The sequence below is a fragment of the Girardinichthys multiradiatus genome, chromosome 10, assembly GCF_021462225.1.
Source record: "Girardinichthys multiradiatus isolate DD_20200921_A chromosome 10, DD_fGirMul_XY1, whole genome shotgun sequence".
NCBI classification, from domain to species: domain Eukaryota; kingdom Metazoa; phylum Chordata; class Actinopteri; order Cyprinodontiformes; family Goodeidae; genus Girardinichthys; species Girardinichthys multiradiatus.
This window is the reverse complement of record NC_061803.1, coordinates 2,695,217-2,714,417: the sequence shown is the minus strand read 5'-3', so window position 1 is coordinate 2,714,417 and position 19,201 is coordinate 2,695,217. Positions and strand designations below refer to the sequence as shown.

Genomic DNA, 19,201 nt, shown 5'->3' with positions numbered 1-19,201 from the left:
CAGGTTTCCCTCAGAAGGCACAAAGCTACCATTTGACTCCATTCAAAAAGACGATCTAAAGCCAAAAGCTAGTAAGTAATGTCAAGCGACTCTGACTTCTTCTCCCTTCAAACAGGACTCATTGTTTCAAAAAATGAGCTTCATTTCTTCCACTTCAGTCTCACAGAAAGCAGGGGTTTGCCTAGACCAACATCTGTGGTGGGAACTAGTTGCCAGAGCCTTTACTTGTAGTTGTGTCACTCAGTAATTGCCTGACTGCAGTTTAAATTGGTTCAGAATACTTTGTCATTGAAAAGGTCTGTACTGTTTTTCTGGGAATAAACAAAGCTTGTGAGGTCCTGCTAAATAATTTAATCATAGCAGTTCATTCTTGGCTGGGAAGTTTGGATTTTGAGGGATTGCTTTTTCCTGAATTAAACCCTTTAAAAAAGGCTTTTTTATGTCAAAAACGCCCATTTGAATCAGAATTCATAAGAGGCCTGTCAAAGTTAATGAGGCAGTGAACTCACCTACATTGTTCAGTCCAACGAAAGCTATTAACTTGTTTTTTGTTGAAATTGTGAAAACTCTCCTAAAAATGCTTTTTAAACCACTGATTTCCAGTTTCTTGTTTTTCCAGGAAGTTCTTCAAACGAAAGAAGCCCAGTAACAGACGAGTGTCACTTTGCCAAAATCAGCAGATCGGTTCAAGACCGAGTTTCCCTCAGTCAGCAGATCACCATCCCAAAACTAGTAAAAGCTTTTATGCTTTCAGTCTGCGCACGTTTGTGGTTAAAAAAGATCTAAAGATGTTTAATTGCTTCGTCTTCTCAGCCACCAAGAAATCAAACAGCTGTGGTGTCCAGCATGCTCAAGTTGAGTATGTTGTCTTCTCAGCCGAAGGACTGGCCTTGCCTTGATGATGGCCTGCGACCGGATTCAACCCACTTCAGTTCACAGCGTGTCTCATCCCGGCCACGCCGTGGGACAGATGATGGTGGAATTCATCTGTATGTGCATCCTGAAGATGCTCTCAGCGTACACGGAGAAGAAAGTGAAGATGAGGTGAAGCTTCATGCAGTTATTGACCTGATTTTGATCTAAAAGCTCAAGGAAATCTACAGGGATGTGAAAAAGCTTTTTGACACTTTACAGATTTTTTGTCAGGCAAATTTTAATATCAGACAAAGATGAGCTGGGTCAATATGAAATTCAGCTCTCAATGAAGGAAATAAAAGCTGTCACCGTCCCTGACTGACAACATGAAGTAGGCTAAAAGATCTCAAAAAAGCAACATGTCCCGTCCCAATCTGCAGAAGTTAAAAAAACAAATAAGAAACAAAGTCAATGAGTTCTATCAGTCTGGAAAGGGTTACCGAGCTACTATTTAGCTTTTGGTACCCCAGAGTACCTCAGTGAGAACCATCACCACACATGGAACAGAACCTTCCCAGGAGGGACCGGCCTACCAAAATTACTCCCAAGAGCTTATCGCCAACTCATCCAGGAGGTCACAGAGGAATCAAACATGGTGGTAGTTTGTTGGTCTGATGACTTGTTGTAATTGATAGAACCATGAATTTGGCTCTGCCAGAAAATCCTGAAGGAGAAGCTGCTCACTTGGATTACGCAGCAGGACAATGATCCGGTGAAACAACCAGTTAGTAGATTTTTGCTGCAATGACTTTTTCAGATAGGATCCGGTTGCTTTGGATAGCTGTTTTCTCCTGATGAATAAAACCGTAAAAATTATTTACTTAGATTATCTTTCTTAGATATTAAAACTTGGGACAAAGAAGCAAACATAAAAGAAGTTTGTAAGGCAGGAAATACTTTTTAACAGAATTTTTATAACGTTTTACCTACATTGTGTGTTTATTTCCTTGCATAACATCCTGTTCAGTAATAAAACAGATAAACTTCTTGTGTTCCAGGTGGTGTGTACTACCGAGTCACATCCTGTGTCTTTGCCCTCTTTCAAAGAAAGCAAACAGCAGGTACACTGTTAAGTACCAAGAAATACTTTGATAGTAATTAAATAGTGAACGCTTAATGTAAAATCACTTTATCTGCTGCTGTCTGCATTAGAAGCTGCTGCCCGACCCAATCCTCAGGCTCAGTCGAATCATTGGCTTTGGAGGAGCCACTACTAGACATGTATGTTAAACCCACTTTACTCTTTTTAATGAATAAAATACGAGGTTTAACTTGTACCTTACTGTCCTGCAGGTTCTTTGGACCAAAGCGGGGGATGCAGCGGTGTATCCATGTCATGCAATTATTGTATCTATGAAGATTCTGTCTAACGAGCAGAGATTCTTCATCGGCCACACTGATAAGGTACTTCACTTGTATCGGGTCGCATTGTTTTAAATGGGAACTCATTCTTGTCTGATTTTTTAGGAAATTGGATAGTTTCTGGTTGTAGTACCAGCTAGATGTAGTTGGACTCACCTTCACACAGCTTGGGCTCTGGAACCCATGTCATAAAGAAGGACCGGGTTCTCCGGTGGTGGTCCATGGTTGCCCTGCGTTGAGGGGAGACTTACAGGCACCCATCTGGGTACCTTGGTGTTGGGGTTCTCTCCAGTGACTCAGTGGGTCGCCTCTTTTGGTTTTAAGTTGTAAAAGGGAAGGTTCTGACTGTGCTTAGGTACCAAACACCAGTTCAGATGGCCCGGGTGGATAGTGCTCTGGAAAGCGTGCCCTCTGGGAAGACACAGAACTCACTGGAGGGATTATATTTCCCTTGTGACGCCTTGGGACCCTTTAGTATGTGCTGGACAGTGTTGCTGGGAAGAGAAATGTCCGGATTTCCCTCCTGGACCCGATCATAGATGGATGGATTAATTTCCCCATGTGTTCTCTCTGTAGATTTCTGCACTGACCTTTAATGGAAACACAACACTACTGGCCTCAGCACAAAGTGGCAACAATAGCATGGTCCGAGTGTGGAACTATAATCAGGGAACCTGTCTGACGATGTTCAGGGGTCATGCTCATTCTTTATGCTGTCTGAGGTAAGCTCAAACCTAAACTCACTTAATTACTTGGACAGTGAAGTCTGACCCTGCTTTCTTTTCTTAATCTGCTCCTGTTATGAAGTTTCTCGTATGGAGGTGGCATTCTCTGTGGAGTGGGTAAAGACGGACACAATAAAACGGTACGTTCCTCTAATGTAAAACATCCCAAGTGAAAACTCAGCACATTTAGTAGCAGCTGCAAGCCAAACTCGGCTAACAACACCTGGATCACGATATTAAATAACATGCTCAGGTACGCTAACAGGGTGTTTTCTGGTGAATCTAAACGTCACATTTTCATCCAAAGATAGCAGTTCTGGTTTAGTTCGTTTTTCTCAATAAACCCACATTTAGTGCATACCAAGGAATAAAATTTAGACAAGGTTTGCAATTTAAAGTGTGAAATATATGTAAAAATTGCTATGTATGGCATGATAAAAAACACATGATTAGGCAATAAATGCTCGTTTTTCCTGAATTGAAACTGGATAATGAATAAAAACCAAGTGTTAACTGAAAGTATTGATGCTGATGGACTGTTGTAGCTGACGTCACTGATAATGTCGACAAACCTTTAGCTGCTCTGTCCATTATGCACCTGTTTATTACATCGCTACCAGCGTTTTGTTCTTAGATGGTGGTGGTGTGGAACACTATGAACGTTTCTAAAGGTGGAGATGTGACCATCATAACCAAAGCGCACACAGATGTGGACATTACTACCATGAAGGTTGCCTTCTTTGATGATACCAGGTATGCTGCTTATTCCTTCTGGGGCATCTTTGCTCTTTGGAGAACGTTCTAAATAACACGTTGACTCATTTGATTGGAAGCGATGCATTATAAGAACATACAGAACCATCCACACTTACTGCCCAGTTCTACACCAAATTATTGTATGTTTCTGGTAGGAAAGACAAGGGTTGCCTCTCACACAGCTGGTTGACATGTAGAAATTGCCTGATGTTTTTCTGTGGCAACTTGCTGACCCTAAGATGCTGATCTTTGCTGCAGGTCTCTAACAGTGAGTCCAGGAGGTTTAGCATCATGTTTAAATCAGGAGCTCGAGCAAATTAAAACGTTCTCAGGCATTCTGATCAACTTCAAAAAGCAAAGAATACATTTTAAGAAGTTACGCAAGTTTTTTAGAAAGTGTTACCTGGTGCCAGTAGGTGTGGTGCACATGTCTAGACGTTGAATTTATTGGTGTCATGTTAAGCTGCTGCAAAAATTATGTTTATTTTCAGGCTCTTTACCAGCAGAGAGAGAGTCCTGTGTTCGCTATCTGCTTTTTATCCAAAAATCTAATTACAGCTGATATTTTGAGCTGCCTGTACATCTCACTGTTGGATGTGGAAAGTGTAACCTGAATTTTTATTTCTACACCCTAGTTGTCCTTTCCATTGAGATAAAGAGAAAATCCTTATTGCATCATTAATGACGACTTCTGAATATTCTGTTTGCTGAAAGACCGCCATGTTGAAGTGCAACACCAAGGTCATTTGTGGCTCTGCTGTCATCAGGATGGTGTCATGTGGTCGTGAAAATATCCGTCTGTGGAGAGTTCGGAACGGAACCTTGCGGTCCTGCCCGGTCAACCTTGGCGAGTACCACTCACTGGACTTCACCGATGTGACCTTTGAGGAGGGGATCTCCTCTGATCAGCATATTGATGACCGAACGCTGTGAGTGAACGCACCGATCCTTTATAAATATACTCAACATGAACCCGTGTTTAATCAGAATCCATTGAATTATTCTTCTTAAAGTTACTTTGTTCTTCCATCCTTTGCCTCGCTCAGATTCGCCTGCACTCGAAGTGGCCATATTTTTGAGATAGACTACAGCAGAGTAGCCGTTAAAAATGTAAGGAGGTTGTTGCCTGGACCCCAGCAGCATGCAGACCGCAGGGAGAAACCCACTTTTAACACTGGTAGGTTTAAATGTATCAGTATTTTCTTTAATTGTAGCCTGTGAGGAATGTTGGATGTCCTTAGAGCGGTGTGTAACTAATATTTCTGCCTGAAGGTATCTGAGCTTCCATAACGTGATTGATTTAACAGATTTCTAGCATTCCTTACAGGATGTGTAACTCAGGCATGTATTTTTGTATCCTAGGTCCTGGAGTCGCCATCAACAGCATCAGTGTGTCTCCATCATTCTGTGCTACCGGCTCTGAAGATGGCTTCCTGCGGCTCTGGACCCTTGATTTCTCTGCTGTCATTTTAGAGGCTGGTAGGTCAGTTTTTTTTACCTGTAGTAAACTAACCGTCCCAACAGTTTCAGCTCTGCAGGCGGCGATAAATGCTCAGATTGAGATTTTCTTGTTTGTTGAAAAGGTCGACCCTGTTAACCTCTGGAAGTAGTTTGTGGGATCAAAGATGATCAAGGTGCATCGGCTTAAAAGCTTCAACCAGCGGTGACAGGCTGGTCACTTATCTGGTTTCTTACAGATCATCCTTTTAGTTTCACAGAAACAGACTCGACACCACAGAGCATAGAGGATTTCATGCTTTGCTCCAATCGTTTTCTGTATTTTACTGGTGACTTGCATAGTTCCTGCTCAGTCTTGAAAAGTCTTGAATTTGCTTTTATCGTTTCCAGGTTTGGATAAGTGCAGTGGGTTTCACATTGATGTCTAATATCTTATCTTTCATTCACCAAATTACACCTTGATTTTAACATTTTACCCATCAGTATTTCATTTTTTGACTTGGTGAATAATTAAAAAAATGCAAAAAGGACTATTTTACTACCTGTTTTAGTCTCTAGTCAAGTTTAATTTATGTTGAGCTCAAATCTGTGGTTCTTACAGTTGCACTAAAGTGCTAAACTAAGCACTAAAACTGCATTTTTTTAAAAATCTTTTCAAACAAAGTAAAGATACAAAAGTTCCTAAACTATGCTTTCCAGAGTCTGCTTTTATTTTAGGATCATAATTCCTTATTTATCTAAGAGTTGTAGATTTTGAAATGAAGCTGATCTACATTAGTTCAAGTACCACAAAAGCAATAAAATTTCCCTCCTCCTTAACAATCAGAAACCAAGTTGTTGATGCCTTCATTATTTGTGGAACCTGCAGATAATAGGACCTGACTACTGCTCAGACAGATCCACAGTTAAAACATGCAGCAACAAATCTAGAAATTTGAGTCGGAAATAGATTTTTGTCATGAAAAGGAAACCTGGACTTGAATGTTCCAGGAGGGTTTGACATGATACACGGTTTGGACTCTTCAGCTGATTTTTCGTTTTTTTTGTTTTTTACAAAAACCCAAAAACATTTAATCTAGCGTCTTGGCCAAGAAGTTCAGCAGCTGCAGATGAAGAAAGAAATAATCTGAATCATTGATGGCGAGGATGAAACAGGAGGAGGAAGAGTCATTAAAACTTCTGCTGGTAGAAAATAACACACACCATAAAACTCTGATTATATAGAGCTGGTTTTACCCTGGCAACCTTTCCATGCGAGTTATACTGCACCTGTTGACCTTTTCTAACCTCACTGTTAACAGATGGAGCCGTGTGGCGCGCAGCTCCTCGCAGCTGCACATCCACACAGCCTCAATGTGAACCTCGTTGCATTTAAATACCTGGATAATTATGTTGGATAATATTTCTGAAGGATGTTTCTCACTGAAGAAAGATTCGAATTAAATTTTCCCCTCAGTCATATTAAAGCTGTGAACCTGGTAATAATCCCAGTGCCGGTGGTTTGCTTCAACGCATATGAATCTACTTGTAATGAGCCCAGTTCTGGGAGCAGCCACATCTAGGGACGTACATTTATTTTCCTGTTGATATTTTAGTGAAAACAAAGTTGGATAAATCTTCCAACTAAATCCAAACCGATGGCTTCATTGTGTTCCAGAGCACGAAGGAGCAGTGAGCAAGGTGATGGTGTCATTTGACGGCCTGCAGGTGTTGGCAGCCACATCCACGGGAAACCTGGGCTTCCTGGATGTGAGCAGCCGCGGCTACAACACTCTAATGAGGTCCCACGCAGACACCGTGTTGGGCTTCAGCGTGGACGGCATTCGGCGCCATCTAACCACAGCCTCCGCCGATGGAACGATTCGCGTGTGGAACATGGATTCCTTGCATCAGGTTCATTGACGCTTTATAAAAGGGTTGTTTTTCAGTGCCTGCTGTTGGCTTCTTCAATAACAAGATACAGGCAAGAAAATATCAGGACACCCCATTAAATACATTCATGTTTACATAATTCTTTTCCTTCCCATAGAAAGTATTCCTGGATCAGTGCTTCTTTGTTCTCTTTGTGTCTCTGCTCTGTTCTCTCAAACCTCCAGTCGGTCGTGGCAGATGGCCGCTCACACTGAGCCTGGTTCTGGTTCTGCTGGAGGTTTCTTCCTGTTAAAAGGGAGTTTTTCCTCTCCACTGTCGCTACATGCATGCTCAGTATGAGGGATTGCTGAAAAGTCAACACCAGTGACTGTCCACTGTCTCTACATGCTCATCCAGGAGGAGTGAATGCTGCAAGTCACTGACTGGATGCAATCTGCTGGGTTTCCTTAGATAGAAAAACTTTTTATCCAATTTGAATAAATAACTGAATCTGACTGAACTGTTCAATGGTTACGATTAATCAGAATGTATGAACCTGACTGTTGTGAAGAACCTTGAGACGATGTGTTGTAAATTGGAGCTATATAAATAAACTGAATTGAATTGAAAAATAATGATGTCCGGTTTTAAAAACCCTGGTAAGGAAATGTATTTAATTCCAGGTGAACACCAAAAATAAACAATTTTCCATCCCACTTTCAGCTGTGAGATGTTTGAGGGCTTTCTTGCATGTTCAGCTAACAGTATCTAAATGAGATCAATGTCTGGACTTTGACTAGGCCCAGGACTTCCCTTTTCTTAATTCTCAGCCACTCCTTGGTGGATTTACTGGTATTTTGTGGACCATTGTCATGTTGCAGGGTCCAGTTCTGCTTCTGCTTTATGGTCTCATATTTTCCTCAAACATCCTCTGAAACATGGTAGAGTTCACGGTGGTATCTATCAATGGGAGCTGGCCTGGCCCTGCTGCAGCAAAGCATCTTCAAACCATGACACTTCCATCTCCATGCTTCAAAGTTGGTATGAGGTTCTTTTCCTGGAATGCTGTGTTTGGTTTAGCCCAAACATCTCCACTGTTCTGGTGTCCATATACGTCAGTTTTAGACTCATCTGTACACAGAACATTATTCCAGAGGTTCTGCTCTTTACATTCTCTCTAGCAATCTTCAGTCTGACCTTCATGAATGTCCTCCACCGGTAGACTGTTGGAATGGCTGATTTCAGATGCTTCTGAGACTTCTTTAAATTCCTGACCAGACTCAGAAGCTGCTCCAGTCTTTTCTCTGTGGGTCTGAGACTGACCTTTGGATCTTTGATGTTCACTTCAGCAGTCAGGAGCACCAAACCTGATGTCTGAGGTTTAAACTGACCAAACCTCCTTCTAAATGACCTCATTGTGTGCTCCGGGTTAAATACACCAATCACAGTCTGGGTGATTTTAGCCACTTTAAATGGAAATAAATGTGGGGTGTCCTAATTTATTCCTGACCAGAAATTGCATTTTTACAAATTATTTGAAAAGATCTTCAGTCTTTGTTATTTTTATATGTTTCCTGAATTTCTCATTATTGTTATACCGTTACCGTATTTCTAAATATTTTTGAGAAATACACAGGCTGTCGTAGGGTGTGCTAATATTTTCACATGACTGTAGGCTTGTTTACATTTTCTTTGGTTCAGTTAATGCCCGTTCTCCTTTTATTGTTCGTATAAATCCACTTAAGGTTGTCACCATGTATTACCACTAATAACTACCAGATGATCCACTGTTTGCAGTGGGACCTGCTGTTCTGCATGTATTCAAACATAAAAAACTCACTCTGACAAAGCTGCTTTCCACCTGAGTTACATCTGGGTTTTTATTCTTTTTAGCTGTATGATTTTGTATCGGAAGACAACCCTTGCTCCGTGGCGTTTCATCCACATGAGCAGACCTTCTCTTGTGGCTTCAGCTCCGGAACCGTCAGAGTTTTTGACATTTCCAGTGCCAAGCTGTTGGCCGAGCACAAGTATGCACCATCACTGGGAGTAGTTTGACCTCACTGAGGTAAATGGCTTCATAACTGGTGATTTTGTTTTCCTCTCAGGCAGCACCGAGGGGAAGTGATTGGTCTGACCTTTTCTTCAGATGGGGAGTTCATGTTCAGCGCTGATTCAGAGGGATCTTTGGCGCTTTATACCGCCTCTGAGGAGGATCACAGTGTAACCAGAGTGGCATGTATGTATTCTCATGCAACTAAATTGTATCACTTTTTATAGACGCATAAATGCAAATGTAATGTAAATTCAAAATACTTAAAGAATGCAGTAAAACCTTTAAATATCACTTAAAGACAAGAGGAGCAAGCTTTTATTTCTTTCTTTTAATCTGCCATCACCATTCAAACCTCATATGAACCATGCATCCCTTTTTAGACATACAAATATATTGATGATTGATCATATGTCCATAAGAGATGTAGATCTGTCAAGGATTTAAAAAAAAAAAGGAAGCTTTGCCTCTCTCAAATGTTTGTTGTTTTTATTTGTAATCTTTTCAGAGTCTGAAAAGTATTTTCCCTTACATAATTTTCTGCCTTGCCTTTGAGTGCCTTATAAACAATCAGATCTTTTAGGAAAGAATGTAACCAAGATAAAAAGAAATATTCTGAATAACAAAAAGAATGTGATTTCCAGCTAAGCCAGGCTGCCACAGATTTTTGGGACAAGTTGAAATACTACATGACAAACTTAATAAAGCCATATGTACCAGATTTAAGGACCAATTGCTGCAAAATGTCCATAAATCCAATGCAAACATAGCTTCAATGACCCACTAATACTGCTCTGCTATGTAGATGTGTCTGCACTAACGAAGATTCGCTTTCCTTGATGTACCTTGCTTGAAGCGGCTCCCACGGCAAGGCAGTCCAACCTATAGAGTTGTGGACCCCTTGGGAAGTCATCAAAGACTGTTCATAGGGCATTGACCCAAGATGGTCATTTGTAGGGCTGCGCGATATCAAAAAATCTTGCAATGGTTAATAATTATTATGTTGACGATATCTGGTGTGAGTCAAGGCTATTTTCTTCTTTCCTCTCCTCCTCAGCTGTTCTTCCATCACTCTTTGACCTTTAGCATTCTGGGTAATGTCATTAGTGTCCGGTATGAGCATCTGCAGCTGTGAGACTCTCTCCAACATAATATTACATTAGCTAGAAATATATATGAATATTGTGCCTACTGATATTGCTACGATGATATATTCGCGATATATTGTGCAACCCTAGTCATGTAATCATTAACTGTGGAGAAATACATTTTTTTTACTCCTTCCTGTATGTTTTACACCCTTGATTCCAATATACGCTGAACTCACAGAACCCGGCAGCATGATAAACACACGCATACTTCATACCGTGATACAACTTGATGTTTCACAACATTTACTTAATTCCTACACATTTAAACCCTCATTAAATATGTGTCTAGACTTGCTGACATACAGGTCCTTCTCAAAAAATTAGCATATTGTGATAAAGTTCATTATTTTCTATAATGTAATGATGAAAATTTAACATTCATATATTTTAGATTCATTGCACACTAACTGAAATATTTCAGGTCTTTTATTGTCTTAATACGGATGATTTTGGCATACAGCTCATGAAAACCCAACATTCCTATCTCACAAAATTAGCATATTTCATCCGACCAATAAAAGAAAAGTGTTTTTAATACAAAAAACGTCAACCTTCAAATAATCATGTACAGTTATGCACTCAATACTTGGTCGGGAATCCTTTGGCAGAAATGACTGCTTCAATGCGGCGTGGCATGGAGGCAATCAGCCTGTGGCACTGCTGAGGTCTTATGGAGGCCCAGGATGCTTCGATAGCGGCCTTTAGCTCATCCAGAGTGTTGGGTCTTGAGTCTCTCAACGTTCTCTTCACAATATCCCACAGATTCTCTATGGGGTTCAGGTCAGGAGAGTTGGCAGGCCAATTGAGCACAGTGATACCATGGTCAGTAAACCATTTACCAGTGGTTTTGGCACTGTGAGCAGGCGCCAGGTCGTGCTGAAAAATGAAATCTTCATCTCCATAAAGCTTTTCAGCAGATGGAAGCATGAAGTGCTCCAAAATCTCCTGATAGCTAGCTGCATTGACCCTGCCCTTGATAAAACACAGTGGACCAACACCAGCAGCTGACACGGCACCCCAGACCATCACTGACTGTGGGTACTTGACACTGGACTTCTGGCATTTTGGCATTTCCTTCTCCCCAGTCTTCCTCCAGACTCTGGCACCTTGATTTCCGAATGACATGCAGAATTTGCTTTCATCCGAAAAAAGTACTTTGGACCACTGAGCAACAGTCCAGTGCTGCTTCTCTGTAGCCCAGGACTGGGGAATGCGGCACCTGTAGCCCATTTCCTGCACACGCCTGTGCACGGTGGCTCTGGATGCTTCTACTCCAGACTCAGTCCACTGCTTCCGCAGGTCCCCCAAGGTCTGGAATCGGCCCTTCTCCACAATCTTCCTCAGGGTCCGGTCACCTCTTCTCGTTGTGCAGCGTTTTCTGCCACACTTTTTCCTTCCCACAGACTTCCCACTGAGGTGCCTTGATACAGCACTCTGGGAACAGCCTATTCGTTCAGAAATTTCTTTCTGTGTCTTACCCTCTTGCTTGAGGGTGTCAATAGTGGCCTTCTGGACAGCAGTCAGGTCGGCAGTCTTACCCATGATTGGGGTTTTGAGTGATGAACCAGGCTGGGAGTTTTAAAGGCCTCAGGAATCTTTTGCAGGTGTTTAGAGTTAACTCGTTGATTCAGATGATTAGGTTCATAGCTCGTTTAGAGACCCTTTTAATGATATGCTAATTTTGTGAGATAGGAATTTTGGGTTTTCATGAGCTGTATGCCAAAATCATCCGTATTAAGACAATAAAAGACCTGAAATATTTCAGTTAGTGTGCAATGAATCTAAAATATATGAATGTTAAATTTTCATCATGACATTATGGAAAATAATGAACTTTATCACAATATGCTAATATTTTGAGAAGGACCTGTACTCTGCAAGACAAGAAACGGTGTGACAGCAGGTTTGAGTTCATAGGGCAGGGTTCATAACCAAAGACTCTTGAACTGGGTTTCAGTTTGGGTGCCCATCAAAACATTGATATTTTTAATGTTTGGGAATTTGGGGTAAATTATGGTACTCCAGATTACAGACTGTGATTTTTAAGGATCTGAAGGCCCATCATGATTTTGCAAGCATTATAGCTCAGTTCAGCTCAGTGTATTTATGCCGATTCACAACAAAAGTCGTCTCAAGACACTTTATACAAATAAGCATCCAGTTTTTATTCAGTTTAATCCAGTCACTCAGACTCATCCCAAGTCAAAATATTCCAGTTAGATCCTAGTTATCAAACAATGCAGATATGTTCGGTAAACACGTTTTCTATGCAAGGTAACTGTCAGGTTTAACCAACCTAACAATATTTATAACAACACAAAAAGAAAAGAGAGACAAAGTATTAGTTCCTTTTACTCGCTTTGCGAGGAGAAACGGTCAAGATTTGCTCAGTTACAGATCCCGCACCGCTCTGAACAGCATCTGTCCGCCTCCTCTTTTTATTGTCTTTCGGGGGTCCCTAGTTTACAAAAACATTGTTCTCTAAAGGATGGGGGAAAACAACAACTGCATCGTAAACAGGTCATAAACAGCTTTATACATTAACAACACATTTCCCACAGTCCCCTCCAACTTTGTAGGGTCAGCTGTGACTTTTGTTGTTGAGTGTAATCAGCCTTCATCTTTATGACCTCCTCAACTGGACTGCTTCCTTCTCTGCTAGTTCAGCTCCATTTATGATCTTTGCCTGCAGACAAACTCATCACATCCTTTCTCACACATACATCATGAAAGGTTATATAATCAAATAGTCAAGTTAAAGAATAGGAGAAAATATAAGATAAATCTATATTCAATTATTCCAACAGTAACCCAGTTGATTTTATTGAGTCATTAACTTTGCTGCAGACACTTATACTGAGCAAGCATGTGGTTGACAAATCCAAGCTGATCTAAGCTTGTCCATATGTCAAAAAGAGTGAAATAGCCCTTTACCTCTGCAGGTTTGTAAAAGTAAGGAGTGTTTTGAAAGAACCAGTAACAGTTCTAATTGACCCTATGCCTGATTCTGTAGGTAACGTAGTGGCTCGAGGCACTGAGCGTGCTCCAGACGCCCTCGCAGTCAGCAGTGACAGCAGCCGGCTGGCGTTTGTTGGTCCCTCGTCGTACATCGTCACCATCGCTGATGCTCGGTCTCTAGATGAGGTATTCTGCCTTTCAGTCTCATTCCAGTTGCTTTATTAAAATTAAAGTGCAAATAATTCTTTTTGCATTTCAATTGCATGCTAGTGTCCCTCTAGAGCAGGGGTCTGCATCCCCTGTCCTGCAACATTTGAAAGCATCCCTGCTCCAACACACCTAAATCAATAGGCTGAATTACCTCCTTGGCAAGTTCTCCTCTGCCCTGGTCATTAATTAGTCTTTTGATTCAGGTGTGTTTTAGCAGGGATGCAGCCAAATGTTACAACACAGGAGCTCTCGAGGAATGGAGTTGCAAACATCTGCACCATATTGTTTCATGTAATTTTCTCAGTCGGACCATCTTTTACAGTCATTTCATCTCCTCAGCTCTGAACGTCTTGGACTAGGTTCTCATGTCTGTCTGGACTGATGCATGTCTCCTCTATCAAGCTGCTCCATGTAGATGTGAGTATTTTGGATGTGGAAAGCCCCCAGTTGGATTCAGCGCTGAAGGTCTGCTTCTCTCCGGCCTCCGCTGAACTTTTGCTCATCACCACATCTGCACACAAGATCCTTTGGCTCAGCACCAAGACAGGCCGTCTGCTCAGACAGGTAACCGCTTGTATTAGCAGGTTGTGTCAAATACGATCAATATGTGCCTCGGGATCTAAGAATGACATTAAGTAGCTCAGTTTTATCATGAAACCACACATAATGGACTACATTTAAATAAACATTTAAAGATATTAATATTTTTAAAGATGGATCATCATGTATCCAACAGAGGATTAAATGGTAAAAATCCCAACAATACTTTTTCGTTCATTTTGCGAACATCATACCGTTGACTTAATCACTCTATACATAAATCTCGTGGCGATAAAAAACATTTTCACAATAATGATACTTTTTCCATCCTTATTGAGTGTATATGTGTGAAGGATTTTTACTACATCTGGTTCTGAGTCCCTGGCTGCTTAAATGCATTCAGGGTTTAATATATAAGCACGCCTGTGGACTCCTGCTGCTTCACACTTGTTCCACCGTGTTACGTCTGGTTCTGAGAAGCAGTTCTCATTAATCGATTATAAAATGTTGATTGTTTATGCTGTTTCTTGGTATGTCCTTTGTTTATTTTGGCTTCTAAGCAGTGATGCACCACTCAGGGGGTTAGTAATAGAAATTAGCCAGTTCACTGACTCTGACCATTGATCAGCAGGTCCGATATGAACAATCTGAGTATTTTCTTGTTTATTAATTAGATCAAAACAGAAAACTAGCATTTTTATCATTATGCAAACACATAAACAAACAGCATGTTCCTTGGTGCACCTCATTTTGAATTTAATAAGGCAGAAAATCAGATAAAGGTTGGAGACAGATGCTTTGATTGCTTCATGTTCTGTTGGATTCAAAGCTGCTGCCCATCATTGGCACATTTTCCACCTTAGCAGCTTTAACATGAGCGTTGCCTCTGTGTGTCTGTGACTACCTCCTGAGTGGGATAACAGCTCCAGGTGGGATTCACCCCGTCTCATGAATGCTTGATCTAAAAAAGGCTGCTTACAACTATTCCTGTTGTGAAGCTTCCTGCATTTCCACCACATCTTGGATTATTTGGTTCTCACCAGTATTTCTCCACAGGTGTCCAAGGTGCACCAGCATCCATGCTCTTCTCTGGCTGTGAGTGAAGACAGTCGCTTCCTCCTGACGTCTGGACACAATGCTGTGAAAGTTTGGGATTATAACATGACTCATCACGTTAACTCACAGGTAGCTGGGAACTGAATATGTTCTGATCTCTGCATGTTTACTGGCACCAGAACAAATAACCATCAGTTCATTTTTATCAAATAGGTTATTTTCTACATAAGGTCAGCTCATACTGTAATTGCCATTATGATTCTGAGTGTAATTACTGAGGAAACCATCTGTAGATGATTAGTATTGATGTTGAATATTGTACCAGATGTTTATAGGCCACAGTGAGCCTATTCGCCAGGTCCGCTTCACCCCTGACCAGCTCGGGGTCGTCTCAGTGGGAGATGCCATATTTCTTTGGGACTTCCTGGCAGATCCTGTTGAATGTTTAACTGACAGTAGGTAAGACGTTCCTCTGTCAGCTCCTCTGTCACAGATTCAGCTTTATGAATGAATTACCAATCCCTTCTGTTCCCACAGCTCCCAGTTTAAAGCAAGCCCCAGCTCACCTCTGGCAGCAGGTAGTGTTTGCAGTTATGATCAGTTCATTAATGAAGTGAAGTGAACTTAAATTAGCAGCTATGGTGCAAACATCCATTGTTGGGTGGATTTCTTACCCCTGTAAACCCAGACACTGAAGTGAATAGAGCACAGCTGTCCAATGGGATGCCCCGGCAGACGGCTCCCCTCCCCTCCTCACAGCACCAACTGGATGCCAGCGCTATGGACCCAGTTATTCAGGGAGGTATGGTTGCTCCGCTTTAATGATCCACATCTCCCCTGCTTTACGCTGTTATTAGTGTCGAGGCGGTTCTGAACGAGTGGGTGGATGAGAACTTGAGGTGTGTTTATATAAATCTGCTCATTCATTATGTTTGATTTTCGTTCTTTTTTCTAAAAGCTGTGATAAAGTTGGTTAAAGTCACCGCCTTTAATCAGAATGCAGCTTTCATGTTCAAAGACCTGCGTGGGAGCTACTAGCCTAGATTACGACGTGTAAAAACCAGGTGGATGCAGTAGATAAATTAAAGTCAACTTCAGTATCTAGTTAGCTATATAAACAGGCCTAGAGCTGCATTATTTCACACTCACTTTAATTGAAAAATGAAAAACTACAAGCAATTAAAGTAACTAATAAATACATCATAGAAATCTGTTCTTATTTCCCACCAAATTTATATTTAAATGAACTAAAGTCAGATTTCTTGTTTGTGGGCACAAACAGCCTGTGAGGTAGTCTATTGGGACAGGTGGTGCTCCACTACTAGCAGCTCCAGCCTCTCCAGGAGGCTGTAGCTGCTGACCTCTTCCACAGCTGTGGGACGCCCCCCAGCTGAATGGGTGTCCCATGATGCCACACAGTTGGTCTGTGCAGCACCTGAGAAGCCTGGAGCTGATGCCACAGATTGGTCATTGCAATAAATAAAGTTTCTCCAGTTATATTAGCATTAAATGTCCTTTGTTTTCATTCAACATATACAGAAATAAATTGACTATTCATTTGACCATTTTAATATAATATCAATGATGGTGTTTGATGCAATATTAACTGAATTATTCACTTGGCCGAGATGTTTTCGTTTGTATTTAGTTTGTGTCTCTCTGGTGTGTCTATTAAGAACCTATAATTATCAGCTGTGGGTAAAACTGAAACATCTCGTCTCAGGTCTGGGTTTCCTTTCTGTTTGTGAAGATGACCCAGCAAAGCCAGTTCAAACTACTGGTCCAAGTCAGAGCTCTGATTCCAGACCTGCCGTTTCCTTTCTCAAAGTCACCAACCTGGACAGCTTTTCCCCCCTGAATGCACATCACATGGACACCAGTAAGTCCCCCAGTCCTTATCATTACCAGGGAACCGAATTTCTCTGTTTGTTTGTCTTACGTTTAAAGCTTTTATTTCTAAATATCTGTTCTCAGTGGAGCTGAGTCAGAACAAACCAGTGCGTCCAGATTGCTATAAACACTATATTCCTCATTTAAAGACCTCCTCTCTGGATCAGGTGAAGAGTTATTTATTCCTAGTTGGATCAGTAAGATACCTCTAATCTATTTAACTCTATTTTCTGCTAATTTAGTCCATTGCAGCTCCTCAGCCTCAGGATGAAGGCATAAAGCTTAAAGCAGTGATTGGCTACAATGGCAATGGTAGAGGCAACATGGTCTGGAGCCCTGATCAAGGTTGGTTTTTTATTTATTAGAAGGTTTTCTCATCAATGTTTACTTTACTTCTCACTAACTTTATCTTTATGGTACACTGAACTCTGACCATGGCTACGTTATTCTATTAAATGAAGATAAACATGTCTGTAACCAACAATTATTAATGTTGCAGGGTTGTTTGCATACTCTTGTGGCTGTGTGGTGGTGGTGGAGCATCTTCATACAGGAACCCAGAGACACCTGCAGGGCCACAGCAAGGAGATCTCCTGTCTTGCTATTTCAAATGATGCCCAGGTACTTTTCTCAGTTCTGTACTGTTTCATAGCGGTGAGTTTTACCCATAGGATGCTTTGCAACCCTAGTCCCAATGTGCATGAGAATAAAATAACTATTAAAACAGGACACACAAAAAACAGTATACAATATTGTGAAATAATATAAAAAGACAAAAATAATAGATTAAAAACAGTTTAATGTTAAAATCAGCTAAAAAATGTAGCACACAATAACATGTTGAGTAATCTGATATTGTTATAAACTACAGAACGTTGCAGAATCGGGCTTGAAACTTGACACTGTCAATGAAATTTGCTCCATTTTCTGTATTCCAGACCATGGCATCCGCAGCTGGAGGTCCTAACAGCAGAAGCCTAATCTACATCTGGGATGTTCAGGCTGGAACTTGTCGTAGCACCGTCTCCTACCATAAGGGGGCAGTGCAAAGCCTGGCCTTCTCTAGGGATGACCTCTTCTTCCTCTCTGTTGGTTCGTATAACTCTTGTCTGATTTTGTGCCTAAATGCAAAGTTTAACTGCAACATTTAAGTCCTGTTGCTGTGTTACCACATAGGAGACTTCTCAGATTCAGGGTTGGCGCTGTGGAGGACGGAGAACTTCCAGTTGTTATCTACAGTGAATATGTCTGGACCAATCCACGAAGCAGCTTTTAGCCCCTCAGCAGCCAGTCAGATGGCATGTGTGGGGAGTCATGGGGTCTACTTCTGCCTCATCCACACACACGCTTCAAACGCAGACATCAAGGTAAATGGCTACACATTTCTTACAGTTTTTAAGAAAGCAGTGTTGTAAGTCTACCGACTTTCTGTACCTCCACAGGTCCAAAGGGTGTCGGCTCCGTCAGAGGTGGGTGATGTGGAGCTGACAGCACTGTGCTACCACATGGACTCCTTTCTGTTAACAAGCTCAAACCAAGGACATGTTTGCGCATGGGACATTAGCAAGCAGAGCTGCTTTATGATCTGGAAAGCAGATGATGGAGAAATTGGTACACATTTGTTCTCTGTATTTTTAAATATGTGACATAGCCTGCAGTATGTATCTCTTTTCTTAAAAATGGATTCTTGTTTTGCAGGAGTGCTGCTTTGTCGAGGGAATCGCTTGCTGACGGGCAGTAACACCCACTGGCTGCGGTTATGGGAAGTAGAAGCTGTACAGGGCCTGAGGTCTGCAGAAAACATCTGCAGGATAAATGGGTATAAAGCTAGTTTGGGGCCATTTGGTGTCAGTGTACATTTCCTATTTCATTCTATCTGCATGGGTTTCATCTCATGCATTTTCATGCTACCGTTTTCTGCATCATATCTAGAGATGGCGACTCTAGTTTGACACTCTGTAGAAAAACTCAACAGAAGCAGCTCAGGAAACACGATAATGAGGGTTGAGTAAAGTATCTGCTCAGGGCTTGATGAAGGTCTTAATTGTACAATTCGTCCTTCCTGCACTGTAGGTCTGGTGATGATCACAAGCATGAAATGTTCGAGCTAATTCAAACTGATTTCCTGTCAAAGACCCAGATTTAAACCTTGTCCACACATTTCCAACCAGGGCCGTTTCAGAAGGTCAATGTTAGCCTGCTTCATCTGTCCCAGGGGTCTGCAACCTGAGGCTCTTTAGGTCCTCCACGCTGGTTCTTCATGACTTTGGCCAACA

At 41.5% G+C, this 19,201-nt stretch overlaps 1 protein-coding gene across 5 annotated transcripts in view; it reads left to right on the top strand.

Moving 5' to 3' along the window:
* Positions 1–19,201, top strand: part of wdr90 (WD repeat domain 90) — a 34,927-nt gene that overhangs the window by 5,040 nt on the left and 10,686 nt on the right. The window contains exons 7-35 of one of the 5 annotated variants that reach the window (XM_047377896.1): positions 4–71; positions 620–732; positions 877–1,044; positions 1,914–1,976; positions 2,068–2,136; positions 2,209–2,319; positions 2,854–2,999; positions 3,085–3,142; positions 3,637–3,755; positions 4,526–4,687; positions 4,805–4,935; positions 5,121–5,237; positions 6,874–7,109; positions 8,961–9,097; positions 9,176–9,306; positions 13,285–13,415; positions 13,842–14,003; positions 15,036–15,164; positions 15,361–15,494; positions 15,573–15,613; positions 15,724–15,837; positions 16,759–16,914; positions 17,010–17,092; positions 17,168–17,270; positions 17,425–17,546; positions 17,864–18,017; positions 18,102–18,292; positions 18,368–18,536; positions 18,624–18,744. In XM_047377896.1, coding sequence (XP_047233852.1) covers positions 4–71; positions 620–732; positions 877–1,044; positions 1,914–1,976; positions 2,068–2,136; positions 2,209–2,319; positions 2,854–2,999; positions 3,085–3,142; positions 3,637–3,755; positions 4,526–4,687; positions 4,805–4,935; positions 5,121–5,237; positions 6,874–7,109; positions 8,961–9,097; positions 9,176–9,306; positions 13,285–13,415; positions 13,842–14,003; positions 15,036–15,164; positions 15,361–15,494; positions 15,573–15,613; positions 15,724–15,837; positions 16,759–16,914; positions 17,010–17,092; positions 17,168–17,270; positions 17,425–17,546; positions 17,864–18,017; positions 18,102–18,292; positions 18,368–18,536; positions 18,624–18,744 — 3,639 coding nt within the window. Of the gene's footprint in view, positions 1–3; positions 72–619; positions 733–813; positions 1,045–1,913; positions 1,977–2,067; positions 2,137–2,208; positions 2,320–2,853; positions 3,000–3,084; positions 3,143–3,636; positions 3,756–4,525; positions 4,688–4,804; positions 4,936–5,120; positions 5,238–6,873; positions 7,110–8,960; positions 9,098–9,175; positions 9,307–13,284; positions 13,416–13,841; positions 14,004–15,035; positions 15,165–15,360; positions 15,495–15,572; positions 15,614–15,723; positions 15,838–16,758; positions 16,915–17,009; positions 17,093–17,167; positions 17,271–17,424; positions 17,547–17,863; positions 18,018–18,101; positions 18,293–18,367; positions 18,537–18,623; positions 18,745–19,201 lie in introns of all 5 variants that reach the window. The other 4 variants (XM_047377894.1, XM_047377893.1, XM_047377895.1 and 1 more) reach the window with 4 other exon arrangements.